Source organism: Megalops cyprinoides, chromosome 1 (assembly GCF_013368585.1).
Source record: "Megalops cyprinoides isolate fMegCyp1 chromosome 1, fMegCyp1.pri, whole genome shotgun sequence".
In the NCBI taxonomy this organism is placed as follows: Eukaryota; Metazoa; Chordata; class Actinopteri; order Elopiformes; family Megalopidae; genus Megalops; species Megalops cyprinoides.
The window spans coordinates 36,027,213-36,047,654 of record NC_050583.1 but is presented as its reverse complement, the minus strand read 5'-3'; the positions used below and the strand labels follow the sequence as shown (position 1 = coordinate 36,047,654).

General features: G+C 39.3%; 3 protein-coding genes across 7 annotated transcripts; 1 reads left to right on the top strand and 2 right to left on the bottom strand.

The window, feature by feature from the left end:
• The first annotated feature begins 361 nt into the window (after positions 1-361).
• Positions 362-4,573, top strand: LOC118789785 (reticulocalbin-1-like). Of its 2 annotated transcripts, none has more exons than XM_036546417.1 (8): positions 362-459; positions 992-1,219; positions 1,570-1,763; positions 2,000-2,172; positions 2,318-2,378; positions 2,474-2,565; positions 3,504-3,611; positions 4,410-4,573. In XM_036546417.1, the coding sequence occupies exons 2-8, from the start codon at positions 1,002-1,004 to the stop codon at positions 4,515-4,517; spliced, it is 954 nt and encodes a 317-aa protein (XP_036402310.1). In that variant the 5' UTR covers positions 362-459; positions 992-1,001; the 3' UTR covers positions 4,518-4,573. The 2 variants fall into 2 exon arrangements, with proteins under 2 accessions (XP_036402310.1, XP_036402299.1); XM_036546406.1 differs by having other exon boundaries at positions 979-1,219.
• Positions 4,574-8,293: 3,720 nt separating this feature from the next.
• On the bottom strand, positions 8,294-12,312 carry LOC118789567 (zinc finger protein 420-like). 4 transcript variants are annotated; one of them, XM_036546049.1, is made up of 3 exons: positions 12,224-12,312; positions 10,130-11,536; positions 8,294-9,859 (listed from the first exon to the last, which is right to left on the bottom strand). In XM_036546049.1, the coding sequence occupies exons 2-3, from the start codon at positions 11,494-11,496 to the stop codon at positions 8,629-8,631; spliced, it is 2,598 nt and encodes an 865-aa protein (XP_036401942.1). In that variant the 5' UTR covers positions 11,497-11,536; positions 12,224-12,312; the 3' UTR covers positions 8,294-8,628. The 4 variants fall into 4 exon arrangements, with proteins under 4 accessions (XP_036401942.1, XP_036401965.1, XP_036401950.1 ...); XM_036546072.1 differs by having other exon boundaries at positions 8,294-9,856; XM_036546057.1 differs by having other exon boundaries at positions 12,235-12,302.
• A 2,851-nt stretch (positions 12,313-15,163) lies between these two features.
• On the bottom strand, positions 15,164-19,436 carry LOC118791811 (serine-aspartate repeat-containing protein C-like). The gene is made up of 6 exons (XM_036549278.1): positions 18,487-19,436; positions 16,452-16,570; positions 16,167-16,235; positions 15,631-15,685; positions 15,450-15,486; positions 15,164-15,331 (listed from the first exon to the last, which is right to left on the bottom strand). Exons 1-6 carry the CDS (start codon positions 19,292-19,294, stop codon positions 15,307-15,309), a joined length of 1,113 nt encoding a protein of 370 aa, XP_036405171.1. The 5' UTR covers positions 19,295-19,436; the 3' UTR covers positions 15,164-15,306.
• Positions 19,437-20,442: the final 1,006 nt, after the last annotated feature.

Here is a 20,442-nt window from a genome sequence, read left to right as displayed (position 1 = left end):
AGCGATACAGTTATCTACAGTTAACTAATTGTGCTACTTATTCAAACTTAGATTATCCTCAAATAAACCCACCTACCCAGTGTTCTATAACTCTTTTTCATTGTACATGGCATAAATACAGGTCAGAGCAGGTGACCAGTCGTTTGCTTTTAATTGATCGATAATCTAATCCGTTTTCCTACATTGTTTCATGCGCGCCCACGGTGCCGGCGTTACTCCTTGCTCGTCCCCGTGTCAACGTGGCGTTTCAAACCCAATCGCGTCCTCTGCCTTGCTCTGTTCTTCCTCCTTCTTTGCCGTCATTGGCTGTAATGTCTCCCATCTTGTTTGCGACTGGTCACTTGCACTGGTAACTGCACCACCTTCCGTACAGTAAGATTTAAAGAGAAATTCTTGCCAGCGCGTTCCGTGAAGGAGGGTGAGACTTCTAAAAGTTTGTACGTGTCTGAGGTGAAGTTGGTAAGTGTTTTTTTTTTTCTATTCTGAAAATGTCCTGTTGCTAAATGAATTTACAGAATGTACGCACAACAGAACTGCCAGACTAAAAACTAGTTTTTCATGGCATTTGCTCGTCTCTGAAAAGAAAATTAAGACGTAACTAAAGCGTGAAAACAGACTGTATTGTACTATCAAACCACATTACATTGAATTGAGTGGATTTCTTTATGCAGTTCACTGTAATAAATTATGAGGGCCACTTAATTTGGTTCACATCGGAATAAATGAAACAAAACAAAAAGTAAAATATGTTGAATGCACTGTTCATACAACATTAAGCAATTAAGCAAGTATGGTTTAAAAGTCAATTTAGAAAGTAATACATAAATATAGTGTATTGATTTTAATATCAAACCCGAATCACAGAGTATTTATGTGTTCTCCTACTGGTACGTGTCTAAATGAGGAACTCACGATCAATTTTATTAATGCATCTTTGACATTGCACTGATTCACTCTGTTGTAAATTCTACTTCGTAGTTTGTTTTTTCAGGACGGCAATTATGATGCTGCTGCAGTTACTATGTATAATGTCACTCTGCCTGGCTATGACGGTTGCTGTGCCCACACAAGAGAAACGTGTTCATCACCACAGTGACCTGAGTGACCACGTACATGATGACACACATGGCTACCAGTACGACCATGAGGCTTTTCTCGGGAAAGAAGAGGCCAAGACGTTTGACCAGCTAACTCCTGAGGAAAGCAAAGAAAGACTGGGGTAAAACTGCACTGCTCTCCCGATGTTCCCATGGTGCACCCTGTGCTCAGGTGCATCTGTGCTTCTGTACAAATCCATTGAAAGTAACAAAATGTAATTGAAATAAAGATCATAGAGGAGAGATCTGTTGATGAGAGAGATTCAGACAATAATACCTCCTGAACATTCACTCTCACTCTCTCGCTGTGTTTAAGCACAGTCTTAGTTACTGCACAGCAAGGCTCAACCAGAGCATAAATGCTACACACTTACACCTCACACCCCTCACAGTCCCAGTGTGTAAATGCATTGTAGTTTCTTAACTGTGTGTATGTACGTATTATTTATCTTCCTCCTTTGTTCTCTGGCAGGAAGATAGTGGATCGCATCGACACAGACAGCGATGGTTACGTCAGCCATGGAGAGTTGTACCAGTGGATCAAACACAGACAGAGGAGGTACATTGAGGAGAATGTGAATAAGCACTGGAAGGAGTATGACCAGGACAAGGATGATCAGGTCTCCTGGGAAGAGTACAAGAACACAACCTATGGCTACTACTTGGGTGAGCACATGTAAAAGAGGGCAGGAGAAGAGGCACAAGGGTGGGAGGGGACAGGAGAATTGCAGAGGTGAGAGAGACTGGGAGCAGATAGTAGTGGGGGAGAAAATGTTACATTACTGATTACTGCCCCACATCTTCTTTGCACTTTGAGATTTACGACCCCCTAGTTGTCTTCAGTGCAGGTTAGAGTGCAGGTTAAACATATGGATTAATTGTACAAACCCTGCATGTTTCAGATGAGGAGTTTGATGACGTTGATGACAAGGCCAGCTACAAAGCCATGTTGACCAGGGATGAGAGGAGATTCAAGTCTGCTGATGGTAACGGTGATGGTAAAGCAACAAAGGAGGAGTTCACAGCCTTCCTGCACCCTGAAGAGTTTGATCACATGAAGAGGGTGGTTGTGGCGGTGAGTGAGACTGAAAGGATGATGTTACACGTACATACTGGCTGCATGTTAAGGTTCGTCCTCATTGGCACAGAAAGATGTGCAGAGCAGCCACATTCCTAAATCAGCGGGAATGCTTTCATTAAATTATCTCTCCATTCTTCAGGAAACAATAGAGGACATTGACAAGAATGGGGATGGGCTGATCAATCTGGAAGAGTACATAGGCAAGACACAGCTCTCTTTCTTCCTACCCTTTTCTAAATCCAACTCAAAAATGCCATAATGTAATTCACCATGAAAACCTTTCCCTCTCTCTTAGGTGACATGTTCACTCCAGAGAAAGGAGAGAGTGAGCCGGACTGGGTACAAACAGAGAGAAAACACTTTTCTGAGTTCAGAGACGTAAACAAGGTACATAATTTGTGCAGTAGTATATGAGTATGGTCATAACATACTTGTTCAAGGGTAGTTTTAGCACAGTTTAAAATGGGATAGATGCCTTGCTGTACAGTGTGGTAGGAAGACATACAGAAAAGCAAGTGGGTGGGGCACTGCTGTTGTGTCCATGAGCAGGGTCCTTATCCAGATTGCTTCAGTAAATCTCCAGCTATATGAATTGCATAAAATATATTTGTACATACACTGTAACAGTCACTCTGGTTAAGTGTGTCTCCTAGGCAAATGTAATGTAATGTCTGCCTACAATTCCGTGAACGCACTGCTGCCTGTTAGCACAAGTCTGGCATATTGATATAAATTCAGTCATAAATTCATTAAATCCCACATGATAAGATACAAACCAGATTAGCATATGAAGACTATTTACATTTCAGGTAACCCATTCATGTCTGTTTTCCTGTATTTCAGTGGTAAGTGATGAGTAATAACAACACCATTAGGAAATGTAATTTCAATCCAGACAGAGAAGGAGGGATTTATATGAGGGGTAGATTGTCTAAAGTAGGATACAAAACCATGAATGGATTCAAGTGAGCTTCCACTCTTTAGTTGTTAAAACAAATTAAAAGTTTGTAAACATGGACTCCTTATAAATACATTCCTTAACTACAGGAGAGGAATAACCATTTTAAATTCATAAAGAAGGTACTGCTGAGGTAAGCTTTTAGGGAAGTACCAGTTAGCAATATTCTTTCTATATCTAATATACTTGCCCTTAGGTGCCCTTATGTAATTGCTCTTTCCACTTTCACTGATACTGTTGTGAATATACTACTGAATAAAGCTGCCCCTCCTCTATTTCACTGCTAATCTTGATATACTGTGTATTATTTAGCCAGTCACAGAATTTCCCTCCCTCACCTCTACTCGAACCTCCTTTTCTGTCATAGGACGGGACGTTAGATGCTAGTGAGGTGGCCCAGTGGATCCTCCCAGGAGAGGTTGACCATGTGGACAATGAAGCTAAACATCTGATTCATGAAACAGACTTAGACAAGGTACACATACTCTTTACCCGATTCGCCTACATGTCTCTGTCTTTAGGCTTGGGAAGTGAAACAAATACCATATTGGCCCAAATACAAGGTGGCACTGATTATATGATGACCCTCTTTTTTCAGTGAAACAAATTTTTAAAAGCTGTAATTATGCGCTGTATCAAGCCAAAATAATGACAAATGCAGCAATTAATGGAGGAAAAAACTACAGTTGATAATTTAATTGCTGGAGGGATAGTGAATGACCACTGTTCGTTTTAGTATTGTGAACACAGACCACTGCCGTTGCTTTGCCTTTTGATACAACTGCTCGCCATTTAGCATTTTTGATTTTCACATTTAAAATGTGTTGTCTGGGGGTAAACAAAAACCATCTTGTATTTCAGCTTGTACGGTACTTGTTTATCTGTGTGCTGCCTTCTCTCTCAAGCTTTCACATTCAGTTTTATCAGCATGATGAGAATGACCGCCAAACCAAAACTTATGGTGCAGAAATCAAATAAAATTTCAGATTAAATGTAAAATGGCATGAAACAATTAACCGATTGCTTGGGATAGCACATGACCTGCAATGAATCATATACAAATTGAAAGCATAATGGCAACTTTACAATTTAATTGAGATGTCTGTAAATTGTCTTAGGTGGTATTTAATTGACTGATGGTTCTGAGGTATCATTATTCTAATTACCTATAATCATCTCTCTCCCTCTTTCAAAATATTGATCGTGGGCTGATGAATGATGGTTGGTGGGACTGCTTCCCCTGCTTCTCTCTGTGCAATGGTTGGTCGTGCAGGATGAAAAAATTACCAAGAAGGAGATTTTGGCCAATTGGAACATGTTTGTTGGAAGCCAAGCAACCAATTATGGAGAAGACCTCACCAAGAGACATGATGAGCTCTGATGATTTCAAATGAGGGCAAGGCAGGTTTGGGGTTGTTGTTTGGGGGTGAGGATGGGGGGAAGGAACCAAGGACAAGGTTTTCATTTTCTCACTGAAAATATTGAAATGCTTGTAAATTATGGTAAACATTACAATTTTATTGTTTAAATCATTTCCACTGTTACATGACGCTACATTAATTTGACACTTTTTTGTAATTGTGATAAATATTGGTCAATTGAAGAATATCCATGTGCTTTTGACAATTTTATAATTCAGATATAAAAAGTAGGTACGATAAACCCTCAACTGTTAAAGTAATTGCATGACTATACTTAATTCTAATCATTTTACAGTACAGCATGATTAGTACTATCTAGTACTACTATGATTTGTTGATAGTACTATCAACCTTGTGTATTCCCACTTCTTGTGATACATTCATGTTATATTTTGTTTGATGTTTTTTTTATTTTATGTGAAATCCAAATTTCTCAGGAAACACTAATTGTAACCCTGAACTATAACAATGGCATGCTTTCACATTGTTATATTAATATAGTGCATTTCTTGTAGGGGAAAACCTTCTCTATGCTTTATAACACTTTGGTCACAAAACCATTCTGTGTCACATAGCATTAATTTAAACAACTTTCTTCACACATCCGTATTTATTGAATATGCTATGGTTTACCACAATTTGCCAAACATTTCTACTGTACTATTTCAGCCATGATGAGAACAGGGTTTGGGGTTGTATTTATGTCACTAAGCACGCTGTTACAACTGTTAGAGTTTAACACCAATTGTAAATTCAGAATCAAAGAAGCAAACACTAAATGTTCCCAGATTCACCTCGATGAAGGGATTGTGGGACAACAGTGCCCAGGAAGACACAGCGAGAGGCAAAGAGGAAGAGAGAAAGTTTAAATTTTCTATATTAGAGATATGGGGGAAAGAGGAGAATTTTGTTGCTTTATAAACTGTGTTTTCTCCACAGGAAGGAATAGAATGAGAAAGAGGGAATGAAAAGAGCACAGGGTAATATCCATACTTTAAATCAAAAGTAAGACAGGAGGGATGTGTTTTTTTAAAGAATGACAGTGGCTAACTGACATTATGTCCTCATTCAGATCTTAATAAAGACATGTTTTCTAAGTATTGCATGTTTGTTTTATTTATTTCTTGTAAAATATAACAATGTAGTTTTGTTTTAAATAGCAAGATGCTGATCTCTATTCTTTTAATAGAGAAGGCAATCAAGGCATGCAAGAGATAACTCCACTTTGTCTCAGAGTGTTACACACCTGCACCCTCTGACGTACTAGGACAGAATATAACCACTGCAGAAGTTGCAATCCTGCCCTTCAAAAGGTGGGTGGGGCAACACCTTACCACACTTTTGACATCTCACCTGGCATAAAAGACTCCTGTCCCAATCTTTCTACTTAATCCCATAAGTGGACAGTTTGTTATGCTGCAATATGGCAACACAATACAATTGCAATAGCTGGCCATATTTAAAAGTCTTTCATTTACCTGTGGATTCAGTGTGCCATCTGGTGGATAAATGGGTGAGAGGGATGTCCTTAAAGGCCACAGGAGTCTGCCGCTTTTGTGTTCATTACTGTACTGTACTGTAAGTCAGTTTACTCTGTACCAGCTGTGGACTGTTTGCCAAGTGAAAGGTAATTCTAAAAAGTCCTCCGACTGAATGTATCTGCCAGGCACTTTATACATAATAAATAGGTCTGGGACACAGTCTCTGTCATGAAACCATTGATAAGAATTTGTCTTCAGAATGGTTTTGTTCTCAGTTGTACACAACCTCATAATGCTTCCTGGCTATATGTCTTACATTCAAAATAGTGTCAGAAAGGGTGGTCGTATCTTACTTTGTATTTTAATTAGAATTGCATTCTATGAAACAAGCTCACTGTATGTGAAGAAGCTGAATTGCTGCTCACATGCATGCCGTCATGCTGACTATATTCTGTTCAGACAGCTCAGTTTTGCAGCATTGTCATAAGGGGCTCATGATTTTAACCCTTCGCTGCCAAGGGCAACATAAGTGTATTCAAGTTATGCTTAGTCTCTTTCCGAGGTATTGTTCAGCATTATGTCAGGCATAGAACCGCTGCATTAACAAAGTTTTTTTAGTGTAACGAAGGTAAACAGAATCAAGCAAGACTTACTGCACTACTGTATTTGGTGCACCAGTCATATCAAAAATCAATTTACCTTGTACATATCACAAATAATATTAAATTGACAATATCTTTATATCGGTTTCAAGAGTCATTCAGTGTGCATAGGTACACTATAATAGCATTGCTGCTATTATGAAGATGAAATATTACAGAGACGAACTTTTGTTTGGGAGCTGTGCTGTTACAGAAGAACTATACTGTGTATTTATATTACAATGTTGCAATGAATTGCATGGGCCATGAATAACTTTTGATGACATGGAGACATACCTGCTAATTCTCAGATTCTTTAGTGCAACAAACCTCTGTGGCACATGGTTGAGTTTCTTTGGTGATGTCAATGTTTTTTCAAAGAAAAAAGATTCAAATGATGTCAAAAGGAAATTTAGATTTTACTTCAGTTTAAAGGGTTGGTGAAGTTTCATAATAATACTTATGTGTTTCATGTTTCCTTTTAAGTACATGTACAAGGCACAATCACCGAGTGAGACAGTAAGTGTGACAGGTAGTATTTCACAGACAGAGCTCCTCCAAACAGAAGAGGCTACATTCCAAAGGTGTCTGGGAGGCTAGACTATCTGGACATCTCCTTTATTACACCTGCACAAATGCATGACCGGATTTATGGAGATGTTAATACACCCTCTTCTCCATGGACAGCATTTTTTGGAAAACAGGGATTTTCTCAATGTCTTTCATCAACAAAATATGGTAAATACTATACTATGCAAAGTGAACTTCACCAGGCAAAAGCTTTTATGTTCTCATAGACAAAAGCACCACTTGCAGAGGTGACACCACCAACTGTTTTCTTCAACACAGGTGGACATGCCAGCTCATTCAACCTTTCTTCCAGTCACTAACTGCCCCACACGCTTTCCCTAAGTATAGGGTACAAGAGGCAAAGCAATTAACAAACCAGTTACTTCTAAACATAAAAAACTCCCACTTCAATTCCTTAACACAGCTGAAACATGACATCTTTAAGGATGTCATGTTTTCCCTGTCTCTCTGGAAAAACCTGATGACTGAACCCAAAACTCACCTAAACAGTATGGATAAATTCAGGATACATGGATCCCTTTTGTTTTATTTTTGATACAAAAAGAGTTGATACTTCTGCAAAATTCCACATTCACAAAATTTTATTGGCCTTGTCAGCTGGTTGAAGACAGTTAATAAACCTATGAATTCCATTTTAATTACACCATCAAAATCATTGAATCAAGAAGTTGTCTTGATGCCTGGTTTGCCACAATAAAATTCAGTAATAGACCAGTTGGTTTTGGATGTGGAAAGGAAAGCAATTCATTTAGGCTCTGACTTATTTCCCAAACACACTCTACCCAGATGGATGAAACACAAACAACATCTATGACCCCTGTTTGACACTGATGCTGTGCAGCCTTTGCTCCTTGCATTTATCCTTATGGTCGTACCCTGTAAATTACTTGCACAGTAGTGGCACTCAGTTTCAAAGTTTTAATATTAGATTTATTCAAATTAAACAGTTTCTACAATCAGTCTTACTTATTTTTAGTCATCTTCTTATTGTATATGGAGACAAACCATTAATACAACCGTGGCTAGAGTAATGATACAACTTTACAGTATAGAGGTGGTATGCCTCACTACAATACAGTATAATATTATAAACACTGTAAAGGAGTTTAATGCTATGTCAAATACCAAGTCTGGTCCAGCATGGTTATTGAGATCCATAGGGTTTTCTTGCTTTAATGTCATTCTTATGTACTCCACTGGAATAAATAATTGGATTAAAGACTGGCTTCATTGCCATCATCTGGCATTACTCAACTGCTGACTGAAAGATATTTCTAAATGGAATGTGGTTCTTGGACTGAACCCCAGAAGCACAATACATTTTAAACAACAGTTTAAAAGTTTGTTTTATATGTGATTCACTCCTTCCCCATTGATGGTGTTGTTACAACTGTCCCTTTGTCCCTTCCTTCCCATCTGGTATGCGTATGCAAGTGTAATCTCAGGTGGGATAGTCTGGTAAAAAGCCGGTTGCACTGGGTGCAGCAGTATGGCTTCTCCCCTGTGTGAATGCGCTGGTGCAGCTTCAGGCTGGATCCAGTGCTGAAACTCTTTCCACACTGTGAGCAGCAGTATGGTCTCTCTCCAGTGTGTACACGCATGTGGACCTTAACATGACCCCACTGTCGAAACCTCTTGGAGCAGCTGGGGCAGCTGTATGGTTTCTCCCCCGTGTGAACAAGCAGATGTCTTTTCAAGTCATTATTGGAAGTGTAAAACTTAGCACAGTAAGTGCACGTGAAAAGGTTCTGACCTGAGTGCAGTTTTGAGTGGGTTTTTAAGTCAGATTTCCTCATAAATGTTTTTGGGCAATTTTTACACAAGAAAGGGCGTTCACCTGTATGCACCCTCATATGTGTAATGAGGTTTCCCTCAGCTAGGAAGCTGAGTGGACAGGTGGGGCAGGTAAACACCCCACGCCCAGAGTGTATTCTCAAGTGCTTACGTAGGTTTTTTACACAGGAGAATGTTTTTGGACAAGTTGGGCAAGGGTGCGGCTTTGGTGGATGAGATGGAGGCTGGGGGAAGGATCGGGCAGTTGTAGCGAGTGGACTGGCTTTTATGGAAGGAAGTGTGGGGGGCATATGTATTTTGGCAGGGGAGCACAGGGAAGACGTTACTGTATTGAGAGGGGGAGGTGGAGAGGGTGGAGGGGAAAGGGAAGTGGTTTGCACTGAGAGACGTGCATGCACTGGTGAATGGGAAGAGGAGTGAGAAGAAGAGAGCGTTACGGAGGAAGGGAGATCAGCACAAGATTTCTCTGAGGGCGGAGAGAGAGAGCAGTGAGATGATGAATTGAGATTACAATGACTTTGCTGTGACTGGCATTTCAATGCCAGATGGGGGGTGGTTTTGTGAGTCTGACAAGTTACCACAGACAGGTTCTTTCCAGATTCATCTGAAACAAGTATTTGAGTAGTTTTTTTGCATTTTGTGCTCTCCCCCAGATCAGAAATTTCCATTTCAAACAATTTTTCCTGTTCCAAATGAACCTCTATTCCCATTTCTTCCTCTTTGATCTTAACAGAGAGAACCGTAGATGGTGAGTTTCTTCCTGTCTCTCCATGCTGTTCTTCATTTGCCGTACTGCTTAAATTGAACACAGGAAAACATGTTAAGGTAGACTCCATGCACTGAATATACAAAACACAAATGTATACAATACAATGTACAGTGACTGAGTTTGAGGATTAACCATAACTAAGGCGATGTGATTACAGCTACATAAACAGAAAAAGAAACACACATACGCGCATGCAATTCCCATGTGAAATCAATGTAAAAAGACAATTTATTTTTGTATATGCAAAGTAGCCCAGATTTTCTACTCCAGCTTATGTGCACAATCTGATTTCTTACCTCTCCCCTCTCTCTGCCTCCTCAAATTGATCCTTAAGGTGACCTTTCAAGTAGGTATCATTACACCGACTGTCTCCACATTGGGATTGGCCAGTGTGGGAGATGCACAGGTGTGATTTCACACCTTCCTGATTGAAGCTCTTATTGCACTGATGGCAGTAATACAGCCCGCCTCCTTTATGATCCTGTCGGTGTTTCTCAAGGTCCTCTGATTGGCTGAAGCTCATCCCACATGAGGTACAAAAAAATGGCTTCTCTGTGTGAATCTTCTGATGCTTTTTTAGACTCCCCTCTGTACTGACACTCTTCCCACAGATGGTGCAAAGGTAGCATTGTCTCTCTCCAGAATGGATTTGCTGGTGCCTTTTGAAACTATATGCATTGGCAAAGGTCTTCAGACATATGGGACAGAGAAATGGTTTGTCACCACTGTGGCTATGCTTATGCTTATTCAGAGACCCTAACTGGGTGAATGTTTTCAGACAGAGTGAACAGCTGTATGGTTTCTCTCCTGTGTGGACCCTACTATGCTGTTTCAAATTATACGATCTATCAAAAACTTTACCACACTCCAAACATGGATAGGCCTTGTCTCTTCGTCCATATTTAGGGACAGAGGGGAGAATAGTTTTCCTGTCTTCTCTCTTGTTCCCAGCTAAATCTTCTCCCTCCATTTCTCCTTCCCCTTCAAATCCATAGTTATATTCCTCCTCTTTTATTTGAACTGTAATAATTTGCAAATTGTCCACCATGGAATTGTCTACACTCTCCACAGCAGTTTCAGAGTCAGTGTCTGTGTTTCGTTTCGGGTTTGGGTTTTCAGAGGTAATGACTCTGTTCAAGATCAAATTAATTTCAGCAGGAGAGTTCAATTTAACACTCTTTTCGAAGCTAATGTTACTGTCACTGGTAAGTGTCTTCTTAAAACAGACTGCATTTAAGTCAGTCTTTAGGTTACCATTCTCCTTAATATTGACATAGCCATTGTGCTGGTTAAAGTCAGCATTACTGTTACCATCTGTGTTCAAAGTAGCTCCACAGTTATTGTGCTGAACCTGACTCTTCTCCTCAAAGCATCCCTTTTTGACCGATCGCAATGAATCCTTTGCGCGCATCTTGCTCTTCCAGTCATTTCCTCTTTCATCATCTTCATCCAACTGATCTGCTAAATCAAGAAAACTTTCCTTTGAAAAAGAAACTGTTGGCTTGGATATAAATCCAAGCATCTTGTTTTGCTGGTATTCTACTCCATTGTACTGCAGTTTGCTTTCATCTGAAACCAGTCTGCAATCACTTTCAAATTGTTTTTCTGCTTCCGATCCCAATTCACATTCAAATGGCTCCTCTTTAATGTGAACTAGTTCCATTTTTAAATATTTCTTGGAAAACGTCTTCAGTTCTCTCCCACTGTCAGAATAGTCAAGAGGATAAACTTAGATATACAAGAAACTTTGAATATAGTAAAACAAATATGATTCGCCACATTGTTTTGCTCTACCAAGACGACGTCTTTACTGGATACACGGTTCAATACAGTAGCTCCTACATTAAACATTAATCTTTAATGTTATTTAAAAAGAAAGAAAAACAACAACAAAATTATCAGGATCGTCTGATGTAATATGTGATGGTTGAACAACTACTGTAAAATTACAAAAGAATAAACAAACATCGTCGACCTTAGTTACCTGAAACATACGAGTATCCAGTTAACTACTATACATCAGCAGAAACCAGGGTAAAGCTTCGCCTCTAATAACATAAGCTAGCTAGGCTAATTGTTACTTAACAACACAAGCAAACCAGCCAACTAGCTAGCTAAGTAGCTGACTAGCAAAGAATCCAATATGGAGCTTAATGTGCTCATGCACTTATTTGTACAATGTACAAGCGGTAAAATAATTCTCTCTGCCATCTAAATTTAGAGAAGCTATATTGGCTAGCTTCTTTGACGCAAAGTCAAGCTCAAACACTCAAACCCGTTGTGTATTCTGCTTATTGCCAGAAAGCAAACTAGACACTACTTTTCGCTTTATTTGCATGGAGTTTACATTATAGCCAGCCGTACTTGACTTTTCATTATATTTTACAGACCTGATTGTTACCTGTAGTGAGAGATGACGCTAAGTCGTCCTCCTTTCTACAATATTATTTAGGGCTGGCTAGCTAACGGTAGCTAACTAGACTTATTTCCTCTCGAATGGACAGTGGTCCGTCACCTTTTTTGGTCTTAAGTTACGTGAAACTACGATTTAAGGTTCCGTTTTACGGATGGGCATATCGGTTTTGACTGTAGGTGAGTAAATTGACTGTCAACCAACAGATATACTCATCACTTCTGTAGCCACTGGCGGCAGCAATATCATATTATTGTCAGTCCTATAATGCCGACCACCACGGGTAAACGGACGTGTTTAGTAGCTACTTATTTACTAAACAACTAAGATACATAACGGAATTCAGGCCTGAAGTCAAATTATGTGCCATTTTAAACCATAATCCACGGCCTTATTCCGTTTCTCGACACCCGTTCAAGATTAATATGATTCCATAACTCGAAAGCCAGTTGTTACTAGCCATTTTCAGCTGTAGACCATGTACCACCTCAAGCTTCTGTTGGCAAAAATGTCTGACCACCAAGCATTTGCAACAGCAAATGTATTCACTGCGACCAGTCATTTACCAGTGCTTTTAGGGGTTTTAGAGAGATTAAATTTGAGATACTTGTTTACCATCCAGTTTTATTTATAATTGAGGAATGTCTTAATGTGTGACGCAATAGGCTTGTCAGTGTGTGAAGAGAGCTGTGTTTTGTCTGTTGGGAGAGGAGCTGATAGAGGAAACTGACCAGACCCTGGGATTTTATTGAGAGAAGATTTACAAAAACAGATTCCTGGGGTACTGCTGGGGAAAGGCCTGTAAGCCTTTGAGACAGGATAATGCAGTGTTAACTGGTAGAAATGTTCAGAAAGGTAAGATGAGAAATGCTTGTGGGCAGTGCCTGAAATTCTCACTTTGGCTATGGTAGCCAAGAAGACCTGATAGTCAACTGTGTTTAATGTGGCAGACAGATCATGGAAAATTAGGAAAACGGAATCTGGAACCAGCTTTGGCAGAGTTGTGTAGGTTATGTACTGAGAGAACAGTTTCCATTGACCTGCTTTAAATCCAGATTGGTTCACATCAGCTATGTCATATTGTGCCAGGGAGTGCGATAGCTGGGTGAATACAAACTGCATTTGTGTCTTTGAGAGAAAGGAGAGGAGAGAGACTGATCTGTAATTTTGGACCACAGCCTAGTCCAAGGTTGAGGTACTTGTGGAATGCAAAATCCTTATCAGTGAGGGTAGAAGGAGATGGAGGTGGGAGAGAGACAAAAAGTAGAGAATAGCTTCTTTGGCTTATTTTAAGATGTTTGAATTTTATTTGTAAGGGAGCAGTGTTAACAGATGAGACAGCAGAAAAAATGCTGAGATATGCATGATGTTCAGCTAAGTTATATTTTACGGCAGGTATAAGTTCTCAGCATTTTAGTGCCAAACCTGATGCTGATAAGAATGTCCAAAAGCCTAGATTTTCATTCTATTTGACTAGGATTCATGCCTCCTGTTGTCCTTCAAATGTAATGTATCAATGTGTGCTGCCTCTAGAAGAGGCTTATTTGTAACCAAACCATGAATGAAACATTTCTACATACAACGTTGGATTGTAAACCTTTTATCGAGAAGATGTCAATTTGTTTTTAAGATCTCCAACTGCTGCCTCTGCATTTACAGTTGCCTTTCAAACCACTTGTCCCACTGTCAATGGTGGCAAGAGACATTTGCGTCGTCTATCTGGCAGGGTTAGCCCTTTACAAACATCCTTCATTTTTTTAGACAACGGGAAATGAAAAGTGGTAGGTTCAGCTTTTGGTGAATTCTTTTATTGCTTTTGTGGCAGAGCTGAAGTGAGTAGTTCGTGTGAGCCCTGCGTAAAGCCTGTGGAATAGCGGGTGACAGGTAGCCGAGTGGTTACAGCGGTTACGTCACTCCCTGAGACCTGGTTAACTAGCGTTGTTGCCGATAAACTAGGGGCAAATTGCCTTTAGCTGAACTGGCAATGACGCTGGCCGTAAGGGGTTGCCAATAAACAGCAAGAACTCCGGTTCGAAACTTGCTCGCTTGCTGACCTACGTGAAATCTAGTCAAATACACAACACAGTCTACACCTGCTACACTTTCTCCTATCTTGTAGAGGTCACTGACCATTAGCCTGCAATCCTGTGAGAGCTCTCTGATCTTAACCAAGACAATGCTTTTACTACTAATAAATCTCTTCTGTGTATTCCCTCCTTTGGTACCACAGGGAAACAGGCCTTCAGATGAGTCTGTATAGTACCAGAAGCTTCCTTTGAACTTCAAGTACATAGAATACTGGTGCACATTTGTTTTGTCAGTTTTTGTTTTAAAGATTACTTAAGGGTATGATTGTGATAAATGTGATTGTCATGTTTTCTTTGTTAAAATGTTTTATTTGTGAAGAGCCTGGATATGTTCTGTGCAATGCTATTAACATTATAGTATAACATGTCAATACAATATATGTGTGTTGGTGTTAATATTAATTTATATTTTTCATCTAGTCACATTGTCAATGTTTTGTATGTTCCATTGATTAAAGCAGAGGTTATGGCTTTTATATAAGAGAATACAGTGTTATGTATGTGCATTAAAGTTTAATTTGATTCTTAGCTCTGGATAGTTCAAGGCATTTGATTATTGTTGTGACACATTTGTAATTATGTCATTGCTACTCCAAGTATGAGACCTGAGATACGAGGGAAAATAAAGCATGGTCAAAAAAAATGTTTAGTATTTCCCAAATTTTTTATTCTGCAAAAGCAGCCATATCAATACTGTGATTAAAAATTCACATTCATAATCACAGCTGTATGTTTTGTTAATGAGACTGGCTCCTCAAAACCCTGTTTTAAACAATAAATAAATAACTCATTCAGACATGTAATTGCAATTTTTGTTTGACAGTCTGTATTTGTGTCATGTTATTAGATCGAAATGTAATGGAAAAATGAAGTATTGTTGTGGTCAAAATAGCTGAAAAGGATGTACTGTAATAATGGTATTCCCTTTGTTGCAGCTCCTGCCATGGCCACATGGTGGCGATGGGGGTCCAGGTTATTCAAAGACGTCAGCTATTGTCCTAGAAGGTGAGCAGGAGAAAAAGAATCAATCGCCGCAAGATCGTATCAACATAAATTTCTTCGTTACAAATGAAGGGATTATAAATTGCATATTAAAATAACCTAGTACTTTCTTACTTGTAGATTGATCCTGTTAGTACATCAATAAAGCCACCTGGAAAAAAATACTTTGTGAGTTTAAGGTCTGAGACATTTTTATAGTATCTTTCATCTTACAATTGCACCCTTTTGCATCAACTTTGTTGTAATTACTAGATCTAGATTACTAGATTATTATTTTAATATTTAATTATTTTACCTGGTTGGCAAACAGTATCACATAGTAGAGGACAGATGTAGCAGTAACTGCACATCTAGGGAAATGGAGAGAAAGAAGCATAATGACCACACAATGACAATACAGAGTGAAAACCAAACCATCTGCCCAACACCGCTGCACATACACTGCTGCGTGTGTGATGTTAAATACTGCAGATATGAGGACAAATTGTCAGTCTTCTTTTTATTTCACCAAACCAGAGATCAATCAAGACAATATTGCGCAAATAAAAGAATGCAGGTGGTATAGTCTGAATTATGGGCAAATCAATCTTTCATATGGGACAATTTCAGCTGACAACTAAGACGTGTTTATAAGCTGTCAGCCAGTTTAGGTTCATCACATAATTCCCTATGACATTCAGTATATACAATGAAATTGTTGTGAAAGGTAGTCTTGGGTCACAACTTTGTGGCTTTGTGGCTGTGGTTACTGAGAGGGGATAAGCCTGTATGTCTTATCAGTCTATAGGTTTTATCTGTTTCCATCAGTTTTGTTTGCAGAAAGACACTCACTTCACAGTGTGTGCAGTCTTCTGACGTGTCTCCCTCCTGACAAGGGCACTTGTCACAGGCATTGCAGTGCTGAGACAGGAGAGAGAGCGAGAGTTGTATATTTTCCAAATGGTCACAATTCACTCTCTCACTGTAAATCACTCAGTGATTATGATTTACAGTAATAAAGATTAAGGTTATCATTAAAAAAGATAATTGCAGCATGTGGACACTGAAAGCACTAGACACAGTTGGCATGTGGCCACACTCTAGAGAGAGGAAAATGGAGCAGGCTGTTGACAGTACCTCACAGAAGGAGCAGTAGCCACACAGCGATCCAGCACGATGGTGTTCACCAGCTTCTTCTTCTGGGTGATCCTCTTCACCTTCACCTTCATCATCTTCACCTTCGTGATCATCATGATCTGCGGAAGAAATTACATAATCTGTGAAAACATTCTCTGTTGCATTTCTGTCAAATGAAAGAAGAGTACTTAGCATAGACATGTTCATGTGGAGTACATTTTTTCTTAACTGCTGGGTTGTACAGGCTTAGCGCAGGGTTACAGTAATAAAAGCAGACTGATAGCATAAAGGAATATTCTGATGGGAATTCATACAGATGGAAATGAAAAATTTCTATTCAGGTTTCAAATAATTGCTTTTAGAACTTCCCAAAAAAGAGGAAATTCCAAATTTACCATGGAAGAAACTAAAATATCATATTTTATCATGTTGGGTCAATTGTAATCACACTAGTGAAGTGGTAAATGCATGCTATAACTGCCTATATGTTAGCAAAGATATTTTTATCATTAAGAATTCTGCATAGTTAAGCGGACTCCAGCCATATGATAATATATCTTACCTGTGTTACACATATACAACCATTTACTCACACATGCGTACAGTGATCACATATGCATACTACATTTATATCCTCTAATCAGAAACATTGTCTCACACAGTCATTAAAAACCTATGCACACACATTTTATCTACTACTGGTGACTCAAACACTGTAATAAGCTTATTTTATTCGATTCAGGAGCACCTATTGAATTGCATTATTTGTTACACAATTTGTTACACAATGGTAATTTGTTACTTAGCAGGGAGGTGAAAATTTTTTTTTTCTTCAAACTGGGGATTTTGCATTTTCTATTGTAGTTTTTAATGCCCATATAATGTCATGCTTCTACACAATTTCACACACGAGCAAAAAAGAAATAATATCAAGCACAAGGCTTTCAAGTTATTCTATTCAATTTTAAAAGGGTGGTGTAAATAATACTTGTATCTAATAATGATCATTAACCAATATCATTCACCAACATATTTCTCCAAGCAAAAGCTGATGTAGCAATGTTAATTTTTTTTCTATCCCCATTTTCTACCATAACCTCCCACTAGCTTTATCAGCAAAACAATAAATGCACTCTGCCCACTTGGAATGTATCAATTTAACAATTTAACATACTTAATGTAATAATGTAATAATGTTTGATCTAATCACAGGACATGATAGGTGAAAACTTGAGAACTGTTGTATTTGTTCTCATTAAATAAATTATGATGCCAAAAATGATTTTAACAATTAATTTCATATGATTATGTTGTGTAAACATATACCAATAGGAGAAATATACACATATGACTTTACCGGCTGGGGCATAACCACATTGTACTATATATTTGACCTAACACAAAAAAACAACAAACAGTGACATATACCTGTATAAACTGACACAAAAAGAGATGAATTATGATGCAAAGAAAGTCAGAGATATTGTATATTTCATGGATATGATTTAAGCTCTCAGTGTTTCACCCTTAGCAAAATCCTTATCCAAGTCACGCCCTCTTTCTCACCACTAGTTTTCTTCAAAACATTTAGGTTATCATTAGCTTTGTCCAGTTACCCACTGTAGTCCTGTAGGTATTTGGAAATTATGATGGACGTCCACAGTTCAATTCCAAAGAGCGTTTTCAAATTAGTAGGTATTTTATTGTTAGAAAATGCAAAGAAATGAAAAGATTGATAAGAGTGATCAGCCAACTGGGTTAGGGCAGGTGATGAAGTTTCAAGAAAAAATGTCCCCATTGATTATGATGGAAATAATGTGATGAGGGACTGGCAGTTAGAAAAAGGGGCATGGCCGTACATGGCTGAGCTCTTTGTCTCCCTTTCCTCTGTTTTTCCCCCATGTTCAGGACAGGGAAAGAGTAGGAAGGAAGATAAAGAGAGGTACAGAGAAGTTAGGAGGGTGGTGGGTTTACTCAGAAATGTGATGAAATAGATTTTCTTAAGCTGTATTTAAATGAGACAAACTTTAATTACCTTCGTCCTCTTTGCTGTCATCATCATCATCAGCGTCATCATCTCCATCACTTTCCTGGTCAGCAGCATCATCACCGTCGTCATCATCATCATCCTCATCCTCATCGTTATTATCGGTGTCACCATCATCATCACCATCGTCATCATGACCCTCACTAGTGTCAGGTTCATTGTCATCCTCCGCCTCCTCTTCCTCCTCATCATCATCGTCCTCTTTGTTGTCATCACCACCATCATCAGCGTCATCATTTTCTTCACCATTGTCATCGTCATCATCATCTTCATCATCTTTGCTCTCATCATCATCACTCTCCTGGTTGTCATCATCTTCATCACTGTCATTGTTATCTGTTGCCTCATGATCATCATCCCCATCATCTTCTTTACTGTCCTCCTCCTGGTCACTATCATCTTCACCATCATCATCACCGTCAGCAGCACCATCATTGGCTGATTCTTCATTACTCTCCCCATCATGATCATCAGCATCATCGTCGGCTTCCTCATTACTGTCCTCAACAATATCATCATGATCATCCTCATTAGTATCATCACTGTCTTCCTCACCATCATCACTATCATCATCATCAGTTCCTATAGTCTCCCCATCGTCACCATCATCGTCTTCACCAGCATCATCATCACCATCTCCAGCCGCTACCTCCTCGTGATCACTCTCACCGTCATCTTCTGAGACATCTTCAGTATGAATGTCCTCTTGGGCCCTGACCCCTGGAGTGAGGGGGGTTTGGAACGAGCACAGAAGAACCAGCATCACGCCAATAAGACAGGTTTTTATAGCCGCCATATTGTGTTGAGGCGTGGGAAAATGATCTAAGTGACAGCTAGAATCTCTCAGCAGTCCAACTCCACCAGCAGCACCAAGCTCTAGCACATCCACAGGAACAAAAAAAACAGCTCCTGTGGGTTATTGTCCTGACAGAGAGACAAATTTTATGGAAATATTTATTTAAAAATGTATGTATGATGATTTAAAAAAAATATGTAAACAAAGCCCAGACTTCTGACACACCCTTATGTATCCAACAGAAACAATCCTGTGGAGAATTCCTCTTCTTTTTGTCAGGAAATAAAACAAAAACACTCAAAGTCCTCCCTCTTCGTCCAATGTTCAGTAGTTTCTAGATGTATGAAAAAAGTACTGTATACTTTGTAGGAGAGCCAACATTAACTGCCCAGTGACCAAGGCTTGGACCTGACTAATATGGGACAGAGAGAGAACAGAAAAAAGGGGAGTAAGATGAGAAGGTGGGGGATAGTTTGGGTGAGTGACACGGGCAAATGTTTGTGACTATGCTTATGATGTTCCTAAGTCCATTGGGTGTGGACAGAGAGAATAGAATGAGTGAGTGAGAGAGAGAGCAAGAGAGAGAGAGATAGAGGAGACAGGGGGAGGGCTGTGTGAGAGAAAGTCGAACTATACTTTTTGCCTTTTTGCTATCATCAACGTTTGTATTTAACTCGGATTGGGTGGGGGGGGGGTGCCTCAATACTGAGGAAAGAGTGAAGAAGGAGAGATCAGTAAAACAGGGTGGAGAGCTGAGATGAGAGTATGCCAGCACACATGTACATACTGCCTGCGTGTGCACACATGTTCACTCCACTCATGTGTGTGCGAATGTATTCCTGACCCCCAACATTTGGCCTGGAATCCATCATACAGTCTGAAGTCACTTCACACCCTGGACTAAGACAGATGGACATGCTTGCTGCCCAACACTGTAGGTTGCACTCTTTTCTGTGAAGATGGAAGGTCACAGATTGAAAGCCAAAAGTTGTTTTATGAATATCTGAAAATTTCAAATCTGAAAATTAGGGAGATTATATTTTCTGTCATTTTCAGCCACTGATTCTCCTTGCCCAGAAGGTAAATGACACTACAGAATGCATTCCACTGAACTTCTCTCAAAAGATTCTTTGTATCCATGACAAAAG